General features: G+C 33.8%; 1 protein-coding gene and 1 long non-coding RNA gene across 2 annotated transcripts in view; one reads left to right on the forward strand and one right to left on the reverse strand.

The window, feature by feature from the left end:
• Positions 1-21504, reverse strand: part of LOC130228738 (astrotactin-2-like) — a 544402-nt gene that overhangs the window by 366463 nt on the left and 156435 nt on the right. The window contains exon 4 of the mRNA XM_056457174.1: positions 2356-2497. Coding sequence (XP_056313149.1) covers positions 2356-2497 — 142 coding nt within the window. The remainder of the gene's footprint in view (positions 1-2355; positions 2498-21504) is intronic.
• Positions 17565-20372, forward strand: LOC130229858 (uncharacterized). Its single transcript, XR_008837873.1, has 6 exons — positions 17565-17685; positions 17786-17960; positions 18375-18424; positions 19046-19105; positions 19933-20070; positions 20184-20372. It is a non-coding gene; the product is annotated as an uncharacterized LOC130229858 (long non-coding RNA).

Here is a 21504-nt window from a genome sequence, read left to right on the forward strand (position 1 = left end):
CTGTAGATATATTCATTTATTGTAAATCTGTTCATAGCTAATACAACCTGTATATAATGTTGATAGTACATCCATCTGTAAATATCACCAGTTTTTCTATAACTGCACTTTATAACTTATACCTGTATCCTGCACTTGCTGCTATTGCACTGCTGGTTAGACCTAAACTGCATTTCGTTGCCTTGTACTTGTACATGTGTAATGACAATAAAGTTGAATCTAATCTAATATAATATATAATATATAATATATATATATATATATATATAAAAAAAGGGGGGGGGGGGGTCTGATAGAAAGAAACCAGTCAGTGATAAGGAGTGACAACAATGCTAGTGATAATGACAGTAAACAAGCAAGAAAGGACAACAGTAATAATCATTAACAACAACCACTACACTAATAATAATAATAATAAAAATAAACCCCAAGTTCTACACCAACTACTACTACAGAGGGTTTTTAATGCTACAACTATCACTACTGCTACTGCAGCCACAACCACTACTACTACTGAAACTATTACAACGACTACTACCACTGATACTACTACTACTACATCTACTACTGATACTACTACAGGAATGACTGCTACTACAACATCTACATCAACAATGTCTGCTACTTCTGATACTACTACACCGACAATGACTACTACTACACATCCACTAATTCTGATACCACTATACCAACGACATCTACTACTACAGATACTACTTCAACTACTAGTTCAAAAAATGACTTTTCAGTCATTTATAACCCTCATGTACATGTCAGAAATACAATACACCGATGTTTCCGCCGGTCTTTTGGAGATTTAGTCATTGGTGACGACGTTATACTGAGTTAGTGTCTGCTTTTATATTTGGTGTCTGATTAGTATTTGCTGGTAATGAAAATCTATTTGTTCACTTCTCCTGTTTATACTTTAATTTGCATTTCAATTTATTAATTTTAACCAATTAACTGCTAATTAGAATAGAAACTGTATAAAATCACACAAACATACTGACAGTTATAGGTACGGTACATTGTTATGGGTTATTGATGCTATTATTCGGCTCAAGTCCATCAATTTCCCCTTTCTGACTGCTCTTTTTATGAGTGAATGATGTAGAAGATCTGTCCATGTGTGTTTCCTCGTTGGCTAGTAACGCTATATTTCATTGCACAACATTAATCTATCAGGCTATTGGCTAAAAATAGAGAAATCTAATTAGTTAATATCAGATTATTTTTAAATCTCACCTCTCCTGCTGTGCATGAACTAAGCTGTTGAATGGTCAGCGTATGAGGCGGCTAGGCTAACCTAGCTTCAATTTTAATTTAAATTATTTTCTAATCAGTTGCATATTAATTCGTGGATATACTCCTGTAATGCATACTGCAATCCTTTTTTTGTCGGGCTTTCTCAGATATCTCACCTGATTGCCAAAAATGACTAATTATATGCCTGGGAATGTCTGACACCGGCGCATACATATTGTATTAGATGTGCCAGGCATGAAAGCTTGAAAGGCGTAGCAACAGTAACTAAGGAGGGCGGGGCTTCGCAAAGGGTCAATTTGGCAGGCTAAATTGTCTGTATGTGTGAATGAGTGTGTATGGATGTTTTCCAGTGATGGGTTGCAGCTGGAAGGGCATCCGCTGTGTAAAACATGTGCTGGATAAGTTGGTGGTTCATTCCGCTGTGGTGACCCCAGATAAATAAAAGGACTAAGTCGGAAAGAAAATGAATGAATGAATGAATGAATGAATGAATGAATTTCTGTGCGTTTATCTTTCTGGTGCTGATTTGACAAGGGGTGGAGTTATGGGAAGTAGGGCATATACGGCATGCCCGAACCTGCCTCCTATCAAGCTTTATATTCATTCCTTTATTGGCAAATGGAATTTTTTTAGCATCTAGCCCTTAGTGCCATATGATATCTTGTGTGTGTGTGTGAGTGTGTGGTGTGTGTGCTTGTGTGTCATTGCAAACCTCTAAATTGTCCGTAGTGTATATGTGTGAATGAGTGTGTATGGATGTTTTCCAGTGATGGGTTGCAGCTGGAAGGGCATCCGCTGTGTAAAACATGCTGGATAAGTTGGTGGTTCATTCCGCTGTGGTGACCCCAGATAAATAAAGGGACTAAGCTAAAATGAATGAATGAATGAATTTCTGTGCGTTTATCTTTCTGGCCCTGATTTGACGGGTGGAGTTACGGGAAGTGGGGCGTGTACGGCATGCTCGAACCTGCCTCCTATCATGCTTTATTTTCATTCCTGTGCTGGCAAACACTATTTTTTTAGCATCATCACACTAGCCCTTAGTGCCACGTGATACCTCATGTGTGTGTGCTTGTGTGTCATTGCAAACCTCTAGTGTGTGTTGGTCCTCTCTTCCGGCCTGTGGAGGAGCTGTGCGTGACGTTCTGGAAGTGTGTAATCTCCATGGTGGTGTTGGTTCGGAAACTCTCTTTAAACCTCTGCATCAGGGCCTCTACGCTCTCCTGATCTGGGTCCAGCGCTGAAACACACACACACACAAACCTGTGAGACACACACCTCTGCTGAAAGGCATTAGAGGGCAGCGCGTGATTTACTACATGAGCAAAAATGCTGAAGTCATGCTTATCTATTCCTGTGTAAAAAAGAGAAGATAAATGAGCGTAAAGGGTGCGAGATGATTTACTCAGTAAACGGTTTGTCCTTAAAAGAGAAATGAGGGCATGTGAGTTATGCACATCTCCAGAACTTCATTTAACACACTCTCCTTTACTGTCCGCGCTTTTAGATCTCTCCGCATCACCTCTGTGCTCTTATCCTGAACAGACACGCTTTGATGATGTGTGCATGTTGGGAAGAAAGATAAAGATTATGGAAATCTGAGAGAGAGGAAAAAGTGCAGGCCATGGAGGAAGTGTGTTTGCTCTTCAGCGGTTAAAGAAAAAAAAAGTAGACCCTTTGTTCTCACCGTGAGAGTAAAAGTCATGGTAAGCTATGATACTACTGAGATGCTGTAAAGGCAAAGTTTTTCAGAAACAGCCTTTTAAAATGTTTCAAATGTTTATTTATTTATTTATTTATTTATTTATTCATGTATTTATTTATTTATTCATTTATCTATTATTATTATTTTATATATTTATGAAACATGTCACTACATGATGAATTAATTATGATTAATAATTAACTAATTATTTGTTTATTTATTAAACGAGTCTCTACATGATTGATTTGTTTATTTATTACTTTTATTCATTTATTTAACAAACAAGTCACTACATTATTTATTTATTTACTTTTTTGTTTATTTACTTATTCATTTATTTACTTATTCATTCATTTATTTATTTACTTATTTATTTTATTCATGTATTTATGTATTTATTCTTTTTATTTATTTATTAAACAAGTTACTACAGGATTTATTTATAAATATAACAAGTATTTATTTATTTATTTATTTATTTAACAAGTCAACTACTTAATTCTTTCTTAATTTATTTATATTAAAAAGTCACTACATGATTAATTAATTTATTATTTATTTATTAAACAAGTCACTAAATGATTTATTTATTTATTTATTTATTTAACAAGTCATTACATGATTTATTTATTTATTATTTATTTATTTATTTAATAAGTCATTACATGATTTATTTATTTATTTATTTATTTAACAAGTCATTACATGATTTATTTATTTATTTATTTATTTAACAAGTCATTACATGATTTATTTATTTATTATTTATTTATTTATTTATTTATTTAATAAGTCATTACATGATTTATTTATTTATTTATTTAACAAGTCATTACATGATATATTTATTTATTTATTAAACAAGTTACTAAATGATTTATTTATTTATGTATTTATTTATTTAACAAGTCACTACATGATTTATTTATTTATTTATTTATTTATTTATTTATTTATTTATTTATTCATTTAACAATTCAACAAATTTATTTTTTTATTAAACAAGTTACTAAATGATTTATTTATTTATTTATTTATTTATTTATTTAACACTTCAACTAATTTATTTATTTATTTATTTATTAAACAAGTTAAAACAAATAAAACAAGTAAATACTTGTTTATTTATTATTGTTCTTTTATCAATCATAGTAAAATCACAGTTATTTTAAAAGCGTCTGTTAAAAGATGTCTGCATAATTTTAACTTGAGCACAGGTAGTGAATTAATAGAAGTGTCCTGTCAATAGGATGAGGCAAAGCCTGAATGTGCTTGAACACTTAATTTCAAATTCATGGCCACTGTGGTGTTTAAACAGCTCCCGCTCTTCTGGAAAGGCTTCCAGTCGATGCTGAAATATGGATTCAGGGATTCGCTCCCATTCTGACACAAATAGCATCAGTGAGGTCAAACCTTGACTTTGGTGGGCCTGTTTCACAGTCCAATTTCCATTCCATCCTGAAAGTCGTCACTACTCTTCAGGTGCAGGCCAAGGTCTTTTCTATATATAGCAAAAACCTCTTAGTGCCATCTTATATTTGATTCGAAAATGTTTCGTACAGGTTCAGCTTATGTTCAGTTATTTCAATTAAAATTCAACAATAGGATATATTCTTTGTTATAAAAGTGAATTTACTGAAAAGGAACCTGAGAAAAATGCACTTAAATTTGCATTTTAACTCTTTATACACACACACACACACACACACACACACACACACACACACACACACACACACACACACACACACACACATATAGTTGATCATTTGGTATCAGAAGTGGCTTTTATGAAAGGCAAAGGCCCCTAGATTATGCTTATTATACAACAATGAAATATGATCATGTCTTGATTTTGAATGATTTGATGAGGACAGTAAGGTCTGACTCTGCTTAGACTAAAGTCTGCTCACTGAACCTTCAATAATGTCCAGTATAGAATATGTGCTCATGCTGCAGTGGAAACAGAATGAATATTGTGTATGAGCTTTCTTTGTTTGTTTGTTTGTTTCTTTCTTTCTTAAACAGTGCATGATTTATTTATTAATTTAACAAGTCAAATATTTTATGTATTTATTTATTTATTTATATTTTTTTAAACAAGTCACAATATGATTTATTTATTTATTTATTTATTTATTTATTTATTTATTTATTTATTTATTTATTTATTTATTTAACAAGTCAACTACTTTATTTTTTTAATTAAGTCACTATATGATTTATTTATTTATTTATTTATTTATTTATTTATTTATTTATTTATTTATTTATTTATGCATTTATTTATTTATGCATTTATTTATTTATGTATTTATTTTTTAAACAAGTCACTACATTAATTATTAATTTAACAATCATTTGCTTTATTTATTTATTAAACGAGTCACTACATGACTTTTTATTTATATTATAAACTAGTCAACTATTTTATTTACTTATTTATTTTTTAAAACAAGTCACTATATGATTTATTTATTTAGTCATTTATTTATAATTTATTTTTTATTATTTTTTAACTTTTTTATTTATTTAAATCACTACATGGTTTATTAATTTATTTATTTATTGATCGAGTCTCTACATTTTTTATTTATTTATTTATTTATTTTTTAAACAAGTCACTACATGATTTATTTATTTATTTAACAATAATTTACTTTATTCATTTATTAAACGAGTCACTACATGCTTTATTTATTATATATTAAACTAGTCATCTATTGTATTTATTTATTTATTAATCAATCATAGTAAAATCATGGTTAATTTAAAAAGTTTCTGTTAAAAGATGTCTGCATAATATTGTCCATACTTTCAATGTCTTCATTGTCAGGTAATGGTATGGAAAGCAAATTATTATTAAACCAAAAAACAAGCAACTTCATGTGTTAGACCTGCTAAAAAAAGCAATAATTCCGCATGAACGGAGCGAATCCAGCTACATTCACATGATCATCTCCTGAAGTTCATAAGCGGTCACCATATGATTCAAGTAAACATATTTGGCCTCCCATTTGGAAATCAACAACTATTCCAAATGGGAGGCCAAAGAACAGCAATGCAGTCTGTGCGATGGCCACAAATCTGCAATGTTTATATTATATCTCCAACTGGCAGCAAATCAGAGAGCCCCAGGGGACGCCGCTGACCCATCTCAACACTTTCTGGCCCATTTGCACCACAGCAGAGGCATAATATATAAAAATAAACTCTTATTGTCTGCGCCAGGAGTGGGAGGGAGGTGAAACGGAAAGATGGAGTGGGATGAGATGCCTCAAAAAGTCGCAAACAATTTATCTCCCACCTCCATTACAAAGAGCCATCGCTGTACTCCCTACGGCTGGTGCTGCATCACAACTTCAATTAACTTGAGATATGTAGAGAAACGCTCTTTTTCTCTCTCTCTGCGGAGGCATAATGGCTCTGGACAGGGGCGATTTCATTCCCGTACTGTGTGCTTTTTATGTTGAAGGCCCCCTGATGGAGAACTTTACAGATGGATGAAGCCTGTCGTGAGGGAATTTGTCTTTATTTTGTCGGCTTTCACTGGTCTGTGTCACTTTGTCTAATTAGCAGCTGCTTGCTTATTAATGGAGGTGTCACATTTAAGTGTGGATACTGTTCACTAGATATGGGATGAGTGTGGGGAACCTGCTGTTAAAGCATTATGTCACGAGTTATACACAACAAGTCGTCTACCATTGGTTTGTTTTCATACAAATGAAACCAGACAGGCAACAACAAAAGTTAGTGTCTGCAGCCATAAAGGTGAGGTCACGTTTATTATATTTTGACATGTTTTTTGGCAGGATTTCTGTAACAGGAGGCTAGCTAACAACAACAACTAGTTTTGTATACATATATTAGTATTTTTTGGGTTTATTTGTTAATATATATATATATATATATATATATATATATATATATATATATATATTATATATTCATATCAAATTTAAAGGGGACTGAGACCATATATATATATATATATATATATATATATATATATATATATATATATATATATATATATATATATATATATATATATTCATATCAAATTTAAAGGGGACTGAGACCATAATTTGGTCCACAGTTTATGATCTAATCTGAAAAGTTTTAGGGGGGCTGAGCAGAAAATAGGCCTAGCGACGCCCATGCCGTTACTAATTCACCAACGTCACTTAGAGCTAGTGCTTGAATGATTCTCTAGCGTAATGTATAAAGTGACGACAACACATGTGATTTTGCTCACATTTTAAGATTATAAGGCTGAACTTGACATGAAATGCCCTCCGTCTACAGAGATATCTTCTTACAGTGTTACAGTCTACAGTATTTCTCTGTTGCAGGCGGGATATCACAATAATTAACCCCGAAAAAAGCAGCACAATAACTACCAGACTGCTGTTGTGTTTGTGATATGAGGGGGTGTTTGGGGGTGAGGTCTCTGAATAACACTGTTGAGAACCGGGATAGGAAAGTAGCTGTATTAAGGCACTGTCCTCATAAATAAACTGCATAGTTGCAATCTAAACAAAAGAGAGAGATCGACTTAGAATATCACTTACCAGTTTAATAATGATTTGATCAGCTGTTGTTAGAAAACACGCAGCTTTAATCTTCTAAGCAAGGGCTTATTAAGCGGTCCTGGCGCCATCTTGTGGATAGACAAGGTCAACCGTCTTTGGCTAATGGACGCCGACGCACAGTCTCTCAGAAATTATAAATATTTAAAATAGGTACTATCCTTATAAATAAACTGCATAATTGCAATCTAAACACTTACATTCTCGACTAAAAAAGCCTCAAAAGTACAGGATGTTGTTCAACAGCTGCAATATTTGTCAAACTGTAGTGAGTTTATTGATCTGCTGTCACTCTATGTGGGCGGAGTAATACACAAGAGTGAAGAGGCTGTACGAGCGCTGTTACTGCAGAATATCACACTGCTATCAGCCAATCAGATTCGAGAACCAGACAGAAGTGAATAAATAGCAATGTCAAACAAGTAGTGCGATATGGCTGTACATTGGCACTGGTGGGAGGCATGTTTTGCCTTGAGGCTGCAGGCCGAGTTTCTTACCCACCAGTGACGATTTACAGCCATATTGCACTGCTACTCATGTGATATTGTGTTAATCAACAGTTTGACGGCATAATCGTGTATATAAAAAAGAAAATCAAACATCTTGATGGTCAATTCTGATTTTGTGACTATATAATTATTTTTTTTTTGCTGACCTGCTCACATCATCTTTTAAAAGTGACTCGTATCTGCATTTACACTGGGCACGGCAAAAGCGAAATGAAAAAAAAAAAAAAAAAAAGAGCGGGCGCTGACTGACAGCTGACAATAAAAGAGCGCTCTTTATAATGATATAACAAATTGTGGTCATGTGTATATGAAATTACGAATAACAAAATGTAGCAGGGCATTTAATTACTGTTTATTTATTCGCATTTCAACTTTGTAAACTATAAAATCATGCGTCTCCTCATGGTTTGTGTCTCATTTTGTGAGCTGACTGACAACAGTTGTTCGCTCCCCTCTTTCTCCCCTGCTGGCCACGCCCACTCCTCCCTCTGCTCACAGAGCTCCACGCCCATCACAGAGCATTTTATTCTGCGGTAGACTTAAACTGAAAGAGAGGGGTTTCATAGCTCTTAAATGACAGGCTGATAGCTGCCGATGTGCTGAATCTCCGAAATAATATATATTTAAAATAAGCACTGTCCTCATCAATAAACGACATGGTTGCAATCTAAACAACTACATTCTCGCCTCTAAATGAAAATCAGGGAACACTCCGAATTGGTTTCTGAATACTGTATGCCATTTAAAAGCATTGCTCATTGTTTTATCAGTGCACCACAGTAGTAGACTCTCAGTCAAGTTTCATTTCCCTAGGGTATACCTAAAACAAAGACAACTGAAAACAAAACAACTCAGTTCAATGTGAGCAAGCTCTGTTAGCGTCGATAGTGCTGAACTCTCATTTGACTAATCTCTCACCGAGGCCTAAAATGCTAATGGCGCTAAATTAATTAATCTTTTCTTATGTATTTTGCTGTACTAAAGAGGGCGAATGCTCTTTCTACTGACCAGAATAAAGCAGTACACACAAAAAAATCTAAAAGTTGAGTTTGGTGCGGCGACATAGTGACGCAGTAGGTAGTGGTGTCGCCTCACAGCAAGAAGGTCGCTGGTTCGAGCCTCGGCTGGGTCAGTTGGCGTTTCTGTATGGAGTTTGCATGTTCTCCCTGTGTTCGCGTGGGTTTCCTCTGGGTGTTCCGGTTTCCCCCCCAGTCCAAAGACATGTGGTACAGGTGAATTGGGTAAGCTAAATTGTCCGTAGTGTATGAGTGTGTGTGGTTGCGATTGGAAGGGCATCGCTGCATAAAAAACATGCTGGATAAATTGGCGGTTCATTCCGCTCTGGCGACCCCAGATTAATAAAGGGACTAAGCTGAAAAGAAAGTGAATGAATGAATGATTTTGGATTACTAATGTATATAACAGAAGTAAAATGGCAAAATTTGTTAGTCAGCTTTTACGTGAAGCAGCTGCTGCATTGGTACAGCAGGAGGAACAGAGGACACAGGATAACCAATCGTCAAACATCCGTCCCGCAGCAGGAGTTGCGGGCTTCTTCGATTGACAAAGAAACTGCAGCGTAACTACGGTAGGCCTTGTGATGAAGTTGAACTGTATTAGGTCTTGTGACGTTAACAACTTGTTAGTACTAAAATCTTTGAAAGACAGCTAAATTAGCCCGATAAAGTTGGTTTTAGATTTGATATAAGCCAGACATTAATGTACGCAGTTTAAGGGCTCATCTGCAAATTACATCGACAGAACCAAAACGAAAATGTCTCCTGTAGTCAGTTTAGTCCCTAGGACCCAGCCGGGACTCGAACCAGCAACCTTTATGCTAACCACTGTGCCACCATGCTGCCCCACATGTTTAATTCTTCATCCTTATATTAAACTTTAAGGCGCCACTTAATATTAAGTGTACTTTCACTGAAATTAATAATTCATTACAATATACTAGCAATCCCCCACAGACAAAATGAATCAGAAAAATTCCCCCAGAAACAAAGGCACTGAAAGAGCGGCCGGTCAGCGTTTCATTCTCTGCCAGATTCCCAAGAGCAAAGCGTGGTAAAAACACGGTAATGCTCAGTATTCCCTGCAGGCTCTTTGACTGTGCTCATGGCTAATCCAGCCGCAGCTAACCAAACACATCGAGCTCCACTTAAGACTGACCTGCCGTGACTGAGAAGTACCTGAGGTTAACAGATCCATGCATATTTCATGTCCACGGCCACTGTTTGTTCTGCTGGGAATCAGACACGAAGCCCTTACGAGTGTGAGACTCTGAGGTCTGAGTGTCCGCTGCTAAAATAACCCTCTAAAGAGGAGGTCAAACTTGTTTGCTTTTTTTAAGTATTTCACAAATGATGTTTAACAGAGCAAGACAACGTTCACAGTATTTCCTATTTATATTTTTTTCTTCTGGAGAAAATCTTATTTGTTTTATTTCGGCTAGAATAAAAGCAGTTTTTAATTTTTAAAATAATTTTAAGGTCAATATTATTAGCCCCTTTAAGCAATATTAGTTTTGGATTGTCTCCAGAACAAACCACTGTTATACAATGACTTGCCTAATTACCCTAACTTCACCCTAATTAGCCTAGTTAAGCCTTTAATGTCACTTTAAGCTGAATACTAGTGTCTTGAAAATATCTAGTCTAATATTATTTACTGTCATCATGACAAAGAGAAAATAAATCAGTTATTAGAGATGAGTTATTAAAACTATTATGATTAGAAATGTGTTGAAGAAATCTTCTTTTTATTAAACAGAAAAAAATATAGAGGGGGTGTATAATTCAGGAGGGCTAATCATTCTGACTTCAGCTGTAAGTGAGTGATTTGAATAAAATTTGCACAAGAAACAAGTCAAATGACCTGCAAGTGTAGTAAGAATTGTTCTTAGTAAGATTTATTGAAATAGAAAGAAAAATAGCACTTACTCCAAGCAGCTTATGTAGTCTAATTCAGGTGTGCTGCTAGACATAAAGCTCTACTGGGGCACAGATCGATCGATCAATCAATCAATCAATCAATCAATCAATCAATCAATCAATCAATCAATCATACAAATAAATAATACAAACAAAAAAGTAAATAAACAATAAAAATACAAATAAATAAATATATCAATTAAACAATCAATATATCAATCAATCAATCAATCAATCAATAATAGAAATAAATAATACAAACAAATAAGTAAATAAATAATAAAAAATACAAATAAATAAATAAATAAATAAATAAATACTAACAAATAAGTAAATAAACAATAAAAATACAAATAAATAAATATATCAATCAATCAATCAATCAATCAATAATAGAAATAAATAATACAAATAAATAAGTAAATAAATAATAAAAAATACAAATAAATACATAAATAAATAAAAATATAAACAAATAAGCAAATAAGTAAATAAACAATAAAAATACAAATAAATTAATATATAAATCAATCAATTAATAAATAATACAAATAAATAAGTAAATAAACAATAAAAATACAAATAAATATATAAATAAATAAAAATACAAACAAATTAGTAAATAAATTATAAAAACTACAAATAAATAAATATATATAAATAAATATATAACAGTATTATTGTTACTATACAATTAATAATCTAAATAAATAACAAAAATTAATCCTACATGTAACTGGAAAACAATCTAAAAGATACAACTGGAGTGATGCTAAGATGATTTAAGAAATCTTTTTTTGTGTGAATAATTCTTTTATTAGAATAATTTTCTCTGAACAATTCAATAAAATACAAAAGATGTTTTAACGAATTATCTGTTGTGTGTTGTCGACTCATGGCCGAGAATAAGGTTTATTAAGTCTTCCCTCCCTGTCTCATCATCTTTTCTTTTTGCTTTATACAAACAAAATCAGCAGCCATGCTTAGTGTAAATAAGATCACCCTCATATTATTTAAACTTTGTTTTGACAACTTGCAAAACTCAGTGCGTGCAGTCACCTCCGCATAAAAGACTGTTCCGCCGATTTCACAACGCATGAGTGGCGAGTGATCAGCATGGCTATTTTCTCGGCGTGCATGCTCACAACTAGGAATACCGTCTTTATTCTGGCATTACCACTCTTAATAAATACACTTGCGTATGAAGTAAATCGTATCTCAAAGCATTTACTGGGGCACTGACGATTTTTACTAGGGCACGTGCCCCAGTAAATTGGGGTCTAGCGGCGCCCCTGCTCCAATTTTCATAAAACCAGCTTACTTTTTTTCTTAAAACAAGCTTAATAATCTGCCAATAGAGTAAGCGAAATAATCAAAACAAAACAAACAAAAAACACACACACAAGACTAGTTAGCTCACCTCATTGGCAGATAATTTAGCTTGTTTTAAGGAAAAACTTACTTCATTTTGGCATCCTATTTCTGAAACAAGTCAATGTTTTTTTGCTTGTCTAGAACAGCGTTTCCCAACCCTGTTCCTGGAGGCACACCAACAGTATATATTTTGGATGTCTCCCTTTTCTGACCCATTAACTTCAGGTGTTGGAGTCTCTTCTAATGTTCTGCTGAGCTGATTCAGGTGTGTTTGATTAGGGAGAGGTTGAAAATGTGGACTGTTGGTGTGCCTTCAGGAACAGGGTTGGGAAACACTGCTCTAGAAAATGCTTCTTGATTTAGGATTTATTTTATTATTTGGACCATCATCTTATATTTATTTTATATTCTGTATTTATATATCATGTATTTAGAAAACATTTTTGTTGCAGTGTAGTTCAGTTTGACATTACATGCTGCTATTGCTCTCTCAGAAATAAAGGTACAAAAGCTGCCACTGGGGCCGTACCTTTTCCAAATATCCTATTTTGTACATTAAAGGGCCCATAGTTGACCTCTTTTTTATGATTTAATATTAATATTATGGTTGTTCTGAGTGTGCCAGTTTAGGTTCAGTTCAAAACACAATTCAGATTGTTTTATTATAATGTGTTAAAAAGTGTCATGTTGGGGGCGTGTCCACAGCTCGCTGATTTAGGGGTGTGTTGCTTCACATGTAAAGTAGTTTCAGCTTCCCGCCAACGTAACAAGGGGGTGGGGCCATGAGCTCACCCGCTCTGTGTTTGCAACACAGACAGGCAGACTGAGAGGAGCAGGAGAGGATCTGCATTCAGTCGTACATGTACGACTCGGACACAGACCAAGCAGAGAGTACAAAATCATTTGTGTCTTTGTACAGTTTTACAGCCAACTGTGTGCTAGTTTCAAGTGCCGAGCTTGTACACAGAAACTAATAACCACGCACACTGAATTAACTTTGACTGAGGCACCGGATGCGTCGCTCGAAGCCGCGACACGGCACACCAGACACTCTCTGTGACGCGGCAGAAACATGAAGTGTCCCGAATCGTTGCGCCACGCATTTTTGAATTCTTAACATAGGTTTCTGCAGCGGTCCGCGGCGCCCAGCCGTCGACTTGAGTGTACCCTGATAGAAACCTATGTTTAGAATTCTAAAACGCATGCTAGTTAAGATCACAGGGAGCTTCTGGGATCGCGAGAAATGCAAACGGCTGAAGTATAAGGTAGACTTAATGAGAAGTACACATGTTTGCAAACCTACCTAAAGATACAACCAATAATTCTGATTAGAGCGATAATGTGGAGAATATTGATCTTGTGTTGAGCCCAATGAGCCTTGCATCTAAAAATAGAGCTAGCGTGTTCCTTTAGTGATATCGCTTCGACTCACGCTGAAAATGGCGGACGTGAATCAACAAACTGACGATATGATGACACGCCTGTCAATCAATATTGGTGGGCCGGGGGACCGCTCTCCTACGTAAAGTTGCGGTCGATCTGAAAACCGCTCCAATTGGTCCACCGTTTTTAATGTTGTTAAATTGAAAAAAAAAGCACTGGGTGTGTTTATATCACCCCAATATGACGGTCTATACACCATACATGCACATATGTCTGTCCAAACAGCTTGAAAAGTAGATTTTTTACCATAGGTGCCCTTTAAATGCTCCATTCTGGTAACTTAGGAGGTACATATTAGTACCTAAAGGGCCCATATTATACCCTAAAACTAAAGTGTAGCTATTGAAAAGGTACCACCAAATTCACAGCTTTTGCTCCTATATTTCTGAGAGTGTATGATTTTCTACAAGACATCATTGATCAGGTGCTTATAAATGCAACCTGTTTCCTCCCATAGTTTGTGTCTGAATTAATTTTGGAGGTTTCCTTGGTAAAATCTAAACATCCACTTGCCAAAACCCTCATGAAAGCAAAGATGCGCTTATTTGTTCTGCCAACTCGATACTTATTGACCACACTAAACACGGATCGATTGAAGGAACATTTGGGGTGTGTGTCCTAACGAAAACAACACCGATGGTGAAGATGACAAAATAATTGCTGCACCAATAACCGGGTCAGCATACGGTGACTCAATGGTGCTCCTGTCCTAGTTTGGTGATGGTGAGTAACCTGGAGAAAATTGTCTCTAATGATTTAGGCTTTTATTTTGCAGTTTTTCTGGGTCATCCGTCTAGCTGTGACTGTCTGGGCTCCTCTGTGTTATTGATCGCTCATCGCAAACAGAGAAAACAGCACTGATTTGCTCAGATTAAAGCTGGGGAACACTGTACACACACTTGGAAAATCATCATATGAATATGGACAGTATGTATTGCAGCATTTTAACATATATTTTATATATTATTATTATGATGATGATTATTATTATCATTATTATTATTATTATTATTATTATTATTATTATTATAATTATTATTATTATTATTATTATTATTATTATTATTATTATTATTATTATTATTATTATTATTATAATTATTATTATAAAAAAGTTTACCTTACCCCCTGCTTTAATAGTGTAAAATAACTCTGTCTGCATGAAACATAATTGGACCACCCTTTATGATTATTATTTTCCAAATAAATGCCATAATTATTCAGAATAGTATTTGTTCATTCATTCATTACTTGGTCTGCTTGTTATTTTGTTAATTTGTTAGTTTGTTCATTAGTTTGTTAGTCCATTTGTTCATTCGTTCGTTTGTTAGTTCATCAGTTTGTTAGTCCATTTGTTCGTTTGTTAGTTCATTAGTTTGTTTGTCCATTTGTTCGTTCGTTCGTTTGTTAGTTCATTAGTTTGTTAGTCCATTTGTTTGTTCATTCGTTTGTTTGTTCATTAGCTTGTTTGTCCATTTGTTCGTTCGTTCGTTTGTTTGTTCATTAGCTTGTTTGTCCATTTGTTCGTTCGTTCGTTTGTTAGTTCATTAGTTTGTTTGTCCATTTGTTCGTTCGTTCGTTTGTTAGTTCATTAGTTTGTTTGTCCATTTGTTCGTTCGTTCGTTTGTTAGTTCATTAGTTTGTTTGTCCATTTGTTCGTTCGTTCGTTTGTTAGTTCATTAGTTTGTTTGTCCATTTGTTCGTTCGTTTGTTGGTTCATTAGTTTGTTTGTCCATTTGTTCGTTCGTTAGTTTGTTAGTTCATTTGTTTGTTCATTGTTTGTTGGTTTATTTGTTAGTTTGTTATTTTGTAAGTTATTTCGTTAGTTCATAATTAGTTTGTAAGGTAATTTGTTCATTTGTTCATTAGTTCATCCGTTTGTTTGTCTGTTCATTCATTTGTTTGTTCGTTCGTTTGTCAGTTTGTTTGTTCATTTGTTATTTAGTTCATTAGTTGGAGCATTAGTTCATTAGTTTGTTACTCCGTTAGTTCATTTGTTTGTTTGTTAGTTCATTTGTTATTTAGTTCATTAGTTTGTTTCTCTAGTTTGTTAGTTAGTCTGTTTGTTTGTTTGTTTGTTAGTTTGTTTTTTAGTAAGTTAGTTAGTTAGTTAGTTATTTAGTTAGTTAGTTAGTTAGTTAGTTAGTTAGTTAGTTAGTTAGTTAGTTAGTTCGTGTATTTTTTTGTTTGTTTGTTAGTTAGTTAGTTAGTATGTTAGTTAGTTAGTTCATTAGTTAGTTCGTCCGTGCATTTTTTGTTCGTTCGTTATTTAGTTAGTTAGTTAGTTAGTTAGTTAGTTAGTTAGTTCGTTAGTTCGTTAGTTTGTTAGTTAGTTAGTTCGTCCGTGCATTTTTTTGTTCGTTCGTTATTTAGTTATTTAGTTAGTTATTTAGTTATTTAGTTAGTTAGCTAGTTAGTTAGTTAGTTAGTTAGTTAGTTAGTTAGTTAGTTAGTTAGTTAGTTAGTTAGTTCGTTAGTTCGTTAGTTAGTTAGTTTGTCCGTGCATTTTTTTGTTCGTTCGTTATTTAGTTATTTAGTTATTTAGTTAGTTAGTTAGTTAGTTAGTTAGTTAGTTAGTTAGTTAGTTAGTTAGTTCGTCCGTGCATTTTTTTGTTCGTTCGTTATTTAGTTAGTTATTTAGTTATTTAGTTAGTTAGTTAGTTAGTTAGTTAGTTAGTTAGTTAGTTAGTTTGTTAGTTAGTTAGTTAGTTAGTTAGTTAGTTTGTTAGTTAGTTAGTTAGTTAGTTAGTTAGTTAGTTAGTTAGTTAGTTAGTTAGTCAGTTAGTTCATTTGTTAGTTCGTTTGTTTGTTTGCTTGCTTGTTAGTTCGTAATTTGTTTGTTTGTTAGTTTGTTTGTTAGTCTGTTTGTTTATTTGTTCATTGGTTAGCTAGTTTGTTAGTTAATTTGTTTGTTTGTTAGTTTATTTGTTAATTCGCTAGTTCACTTTGTTTGTTTGTTTGCTTGTTTGTTCGTTAATTTGTTAGTTTGTTTGTTAGTTTGTTTGTTCGTTAGTGTAAGTTTGTTATTTTGCCAGTTTGTTAGTTTGTCTCTTTGTTTGTTTGTTTGTTTGTTTGTTTGTTGGTTAGCTAGTTTGTTTGTTAATTTGTTTGTTAATTAGTTTATTTGTTAGTTTGTTATATTGTCAGTTTGTTATTTAGTTTGTTAGTTCATTATTGGTTTGTTAGTTAGTTTGTTTTTTAGTTCCTTCATTTATTTGTTTATTTGTTCGTTCATTCATTCGTTAGTTTATTAGTTAGTTAATTAGTTTGTTCATTCAACCCAAAATTGTGTCTTATTACACCCTTACTGAACATGTAATACACATGCAGATGACAAAAAAATAACAGTTCTGTACACTCTAAAAAACGTTGGGTTATTTATTTAACCCAATGGTTGAGTTAAAAATATTTGGTGCTTTGTTGGGTTATTGTAAACCTTTTATTGGGTTATTTATTTAATAACTCAACCAGTTGGGTTACAATTTTGAAATTTCAACAGTCAACTGATTGATCTGACACAGAACCGCTGTATTAATATGCGTACGTGATGCTGCTCTTGCGTTATAAAGTTTATGCAAGCTCTAATGCAGTAATATTGTTATTTTTTTAATCAAATTGCCTCCTCGTGTCGTGTTTTTTTTATATCTGTTTCACCTGGACTCGTAATTATTGATTATACAAGCGTGCGCGCTTCATAGCCGATCTATATGCGGATAAAACGCTTTCTCTACCTCCGTGTTCATCTCTACACTACTTTTGGAGGAAATGATACACGTATTTGAGATATTCCGCAGTATTTCTCGTCTTTAGGACCCAGCAGAGACATCAAACCGGAGTCGCGTCCAGTCTTGTTGAAGGTATGTTATGTTGTCTAAAAACACTGTCCTTTCGCTAGGAAACTATATTGTAACAATTAAATACTAATATAGAAACATATATGTGCTACATTTTGTTCAGGAAGTTGCTAGTTTTCCCAAGAAGTACGGAATCTGAGCATTATATTATTATTGGTTATTATTCGCCGCTAGAGGGCGCTGAATGGATCGCAACGTGAGAAAGTTATCCTGGACGAGCAGAGCAGAAGCTTGCTACATCGTCTTTTATCAGAAGAGGATTCATGATCCATTTCAAGGTACTTGGTTATTATCTATTGAAAGTTAAATGTTATTATTACTGTTTGTGTGTACTATATTGAAGGCCCTGAAAATTGCATTTTCCCTACATCTTATACTAACCTACAGGGATGAAACCACAACCCTGATAATGTTAGATGCTAATATTAATGTTTAATCGGTTATATATGTCATACAGCAATTAAATATAAGCTTAAAAAATTATACATATAAGAATTTTAACATCTGCTAGCTTTGTATAATAATAGTAGTAATATATGCTAATAAACAATAATACAAAGCCCTTAAACATACACTGTCCTTGCCCAGTTTTCAATTCAGGTGATGCTGTGACCACTCAACTGATAAATGTTGTCTGTCAGCTCATGTTAATTTGTGGTTAATTTTATTTTTTGTTTGTTTGTTCATTGTAGGTTGCTCTGGACAGAGCGAGCTTTAATCCTCGATAATCTTGTTGAGAAAGGTGAGAAAACAACAGCTCTGTATTTTGTAATATGTACATGATGTAAAAATGCACCAATACACACACTTAAGCAGTATCATATACTGTAAAGGTGTCTTTACATCACCATATGTCTTAAAATCAAATTATACATTTGTAATTCTTCTGTAAATGCATTTATACTTCTCTGAACAGCACTGGTAGTGTGTACAGACACAAATGTCTCTTTCAAAAGCGTTTCTGTGCCTTATTTCAGTGTGAATTTGGTATTAGACTGTATCAGGCATGTAACCACAGGTAATTACAGATGACTGATTTAGAGTCTAAGCACAGTTCAGAAATTTCAGAACATTTGACCAAATTGAGATATTACAGACATTAACCTATTTATATTAATTATTGCGTTATGACTGTTATTTCAGTAGAAATCTGTGATCAAGAGTTTGACTCTTTTGCAAGTTTCTGAGCATGAGAATTAAGCACACTGATGAACATCAGTGCACAATTGACCATATAAAATGGACCTTATTTGCCCACCAAATTTGCAAATGTGATGTACCTTAAGAACTCACATAAAAGACTAATTCTGCAGCTAAAAGTGCACATTTTCATAGTTTTTATTTTTCTCTTTATCTGTTTAAGGTACTCCTGGAGATGACCACTTCCAGCCTTCCAGTTATCTTTTCTCCATTGCTAAACTGGGTAAATACATGATTTTTGTTGTTATTTGGTCCGGCATACATTTGCAAATAAAAAATTAAAAAATTAAAATTTCTGTTTTAAGGTTGGAGCGAACATCATTTGGTATATGGAGGAGTAGGTAACTAAACCATTCTTGGTGTGAAATTCCACAGCATTTTTTCCTCTGTTGAAGTCAGTGGGGACGATCAAGTTTTTGATTTGCTTTGTCTTTTAAGTTATCATCTGTGGTCAGCAGAAATAAAATAAATAAATCAACAACTTGAGGGTGAGTAAATGAGAAATACACCCAAAAATCGTTGAAACACCCTCATTCAGCAGCAGAGGCGAATCCATCATGTCCTGGAGCTGGGTCAGTTGGCATTGCTGTGTGAAGTTTGCATGTCCCTCACAGTCCAAACGCATGCAGTATAGGTAAATTTAATAAACTAAATTGGCCGTAGTGTATGGGTGTTTCCCTGATTTTTGGGTGTATTCATCATTTACTCACCCTCAAGTTGTTGATTGATTTTTTTTATTTCTTTTTTATTTATTTCTGCTGACCAAAAAGGATAACTTTAAAGGACAAAGCAAATGAAAAACTTAATAGTCCCCACTGACTTCAACAGAAGACAAAAACGCTATGGAATTTCACTGTGGATCAAGAATGGTTTAGTTACCTATATTGTTTAAAATATCATGTTTTGTGTTCATCTGAGGAGAGATTTAGAACAAGGGGAGGGTGAATTACAGATGACAGAATTTCCATTTTTGTGTAAAATATCCCTTTAATAAATCCAGTGTACTGTTTGCATGGCATGGATTTAAGTGCTGTTTTTGTTTATTTTTAGATTGTTCAGGACAGGTATTTTATACCCACACACCAAAGAAACTTTTTGAAGTTTGGGGAGATGCATCACTGCGGACCCTCTCGTATTGCAAAAAAAGAAGAGCCTTGGATCTACCAGTTCAAGCAAACATTTAATCTGGTGAGACAATCCTGCATAACAGCTCTGTTTTAATCCCAATTTATAGCATTTCACCTTTGATATGAGGGTCTTGTTTTGAGTTTAATTGTGTTTTTTTTCTGTTTGATATAAAGACAGCCTTGGAGATCCCACTTTGGAGATGTCGCTTTAACAACTCAGCCAGCTATCATTTCTTCACTGCCATACAGATTGTGCAGCAAGATGGTTCGGCCCTCATACCAGGAGGCAAAACAAGAATTTGTTGATTTGCGACTTCTAGGTGCATTATTTATGACAATAAATGTTGGACATTATTTAATTCATGTGTGTATACTTGTATTTCGTTCAGTACTTAGAGGAGGAGGAGCAACAGAGACAGAACCCTATTGTCCTGCTGCTTGGGGATGAAATAGACTGCTCTCAGGCGTTTGTTATTGTGAAAGATGTGGCACTAAATTCATGGATTTAAATAAAGCTTTGCCAATGTAATAAAAGCGGTGTATTTTTTTATTTTCATATAAAGATGACTACTACTATAATAATAATAATAATAATAATAATTTATTATTATTTAGGGGTTAAGCCACTTTTTGGCAAAATAACCCAACAAATTAGTTATTTTTATAACCCAAATTGTTGGGTTAACCTTATTAACCCAATGGATTGGGTTACAATAACCCAACAGAAGGTCGGTGCCAAATTGACCCATCTATGGGTTACCTGTTGGGTTATTATTAACCCAACTTTTTTAAGTGAGTAGGTTACACATTGATGTGTTGGTATTCTTACAAAAAAAGTGCATTTTTAAGTGCAGAAAACCAGTCCACATACTAGAGTTTTTAAATAAAATGTATAGTTCACAAAGGACATTTTTATTTTTAAACTATAATTAAAGCCATCACTCCATCCCGTGCAGATGATTTCAGACATGTTTAACCATTTGAGCTGATTTAGATCACGCTGCTATTATTTGTACCATGTCTCCTAGCAACAGCATGTGTTTCTGAATGAGTTCATGTGTGTTGTGTGGAATTAAATCATTCGGAAGAAATGAATCCGAACATAATGTTTACATGAACACTAAACACTGTTAGAAATAAGAGTTCTTTATTGGCATCAATGATTTCATGATGATCCGTCAATGTCTATAAACTGTTCTAATACACAAAAGCTCCACTACAAAGGTAGAGATGTGACAGTCGAGTGCATCAAGTGTCTAAGATTCCACGATTCATTTTATATATTTTTTATTTTTTCAATTTAAATATGAACTTAAAAAAGTTTGATACTTGTTATAATAGAAAAAGGAATAAAGTAGTGCATAAATATGCAAAATTAGTTGCAACTTTGGTTTTCAGTTACTTGCTAAAAAGGTTCTCCGGGGAACCAATTCTTCTTTTACTATATGGCGTCCATTTAATTTTGGAATCTTGATTCTAAAGTATAATAAAATAA

Source organism: Danio aesculapii, chromosome 5, assembly GCF_903798145.1.
Source record: "Danio aesculapii chromosome 5, fDanAes4.1, whole genome shotgun sequence".
Lineage (NCBI taxonomy): Eukaryota > Metazoa > Chordata > Actinopteri > Cypriniformes > Danionidae > Danio > Danio aesculapii.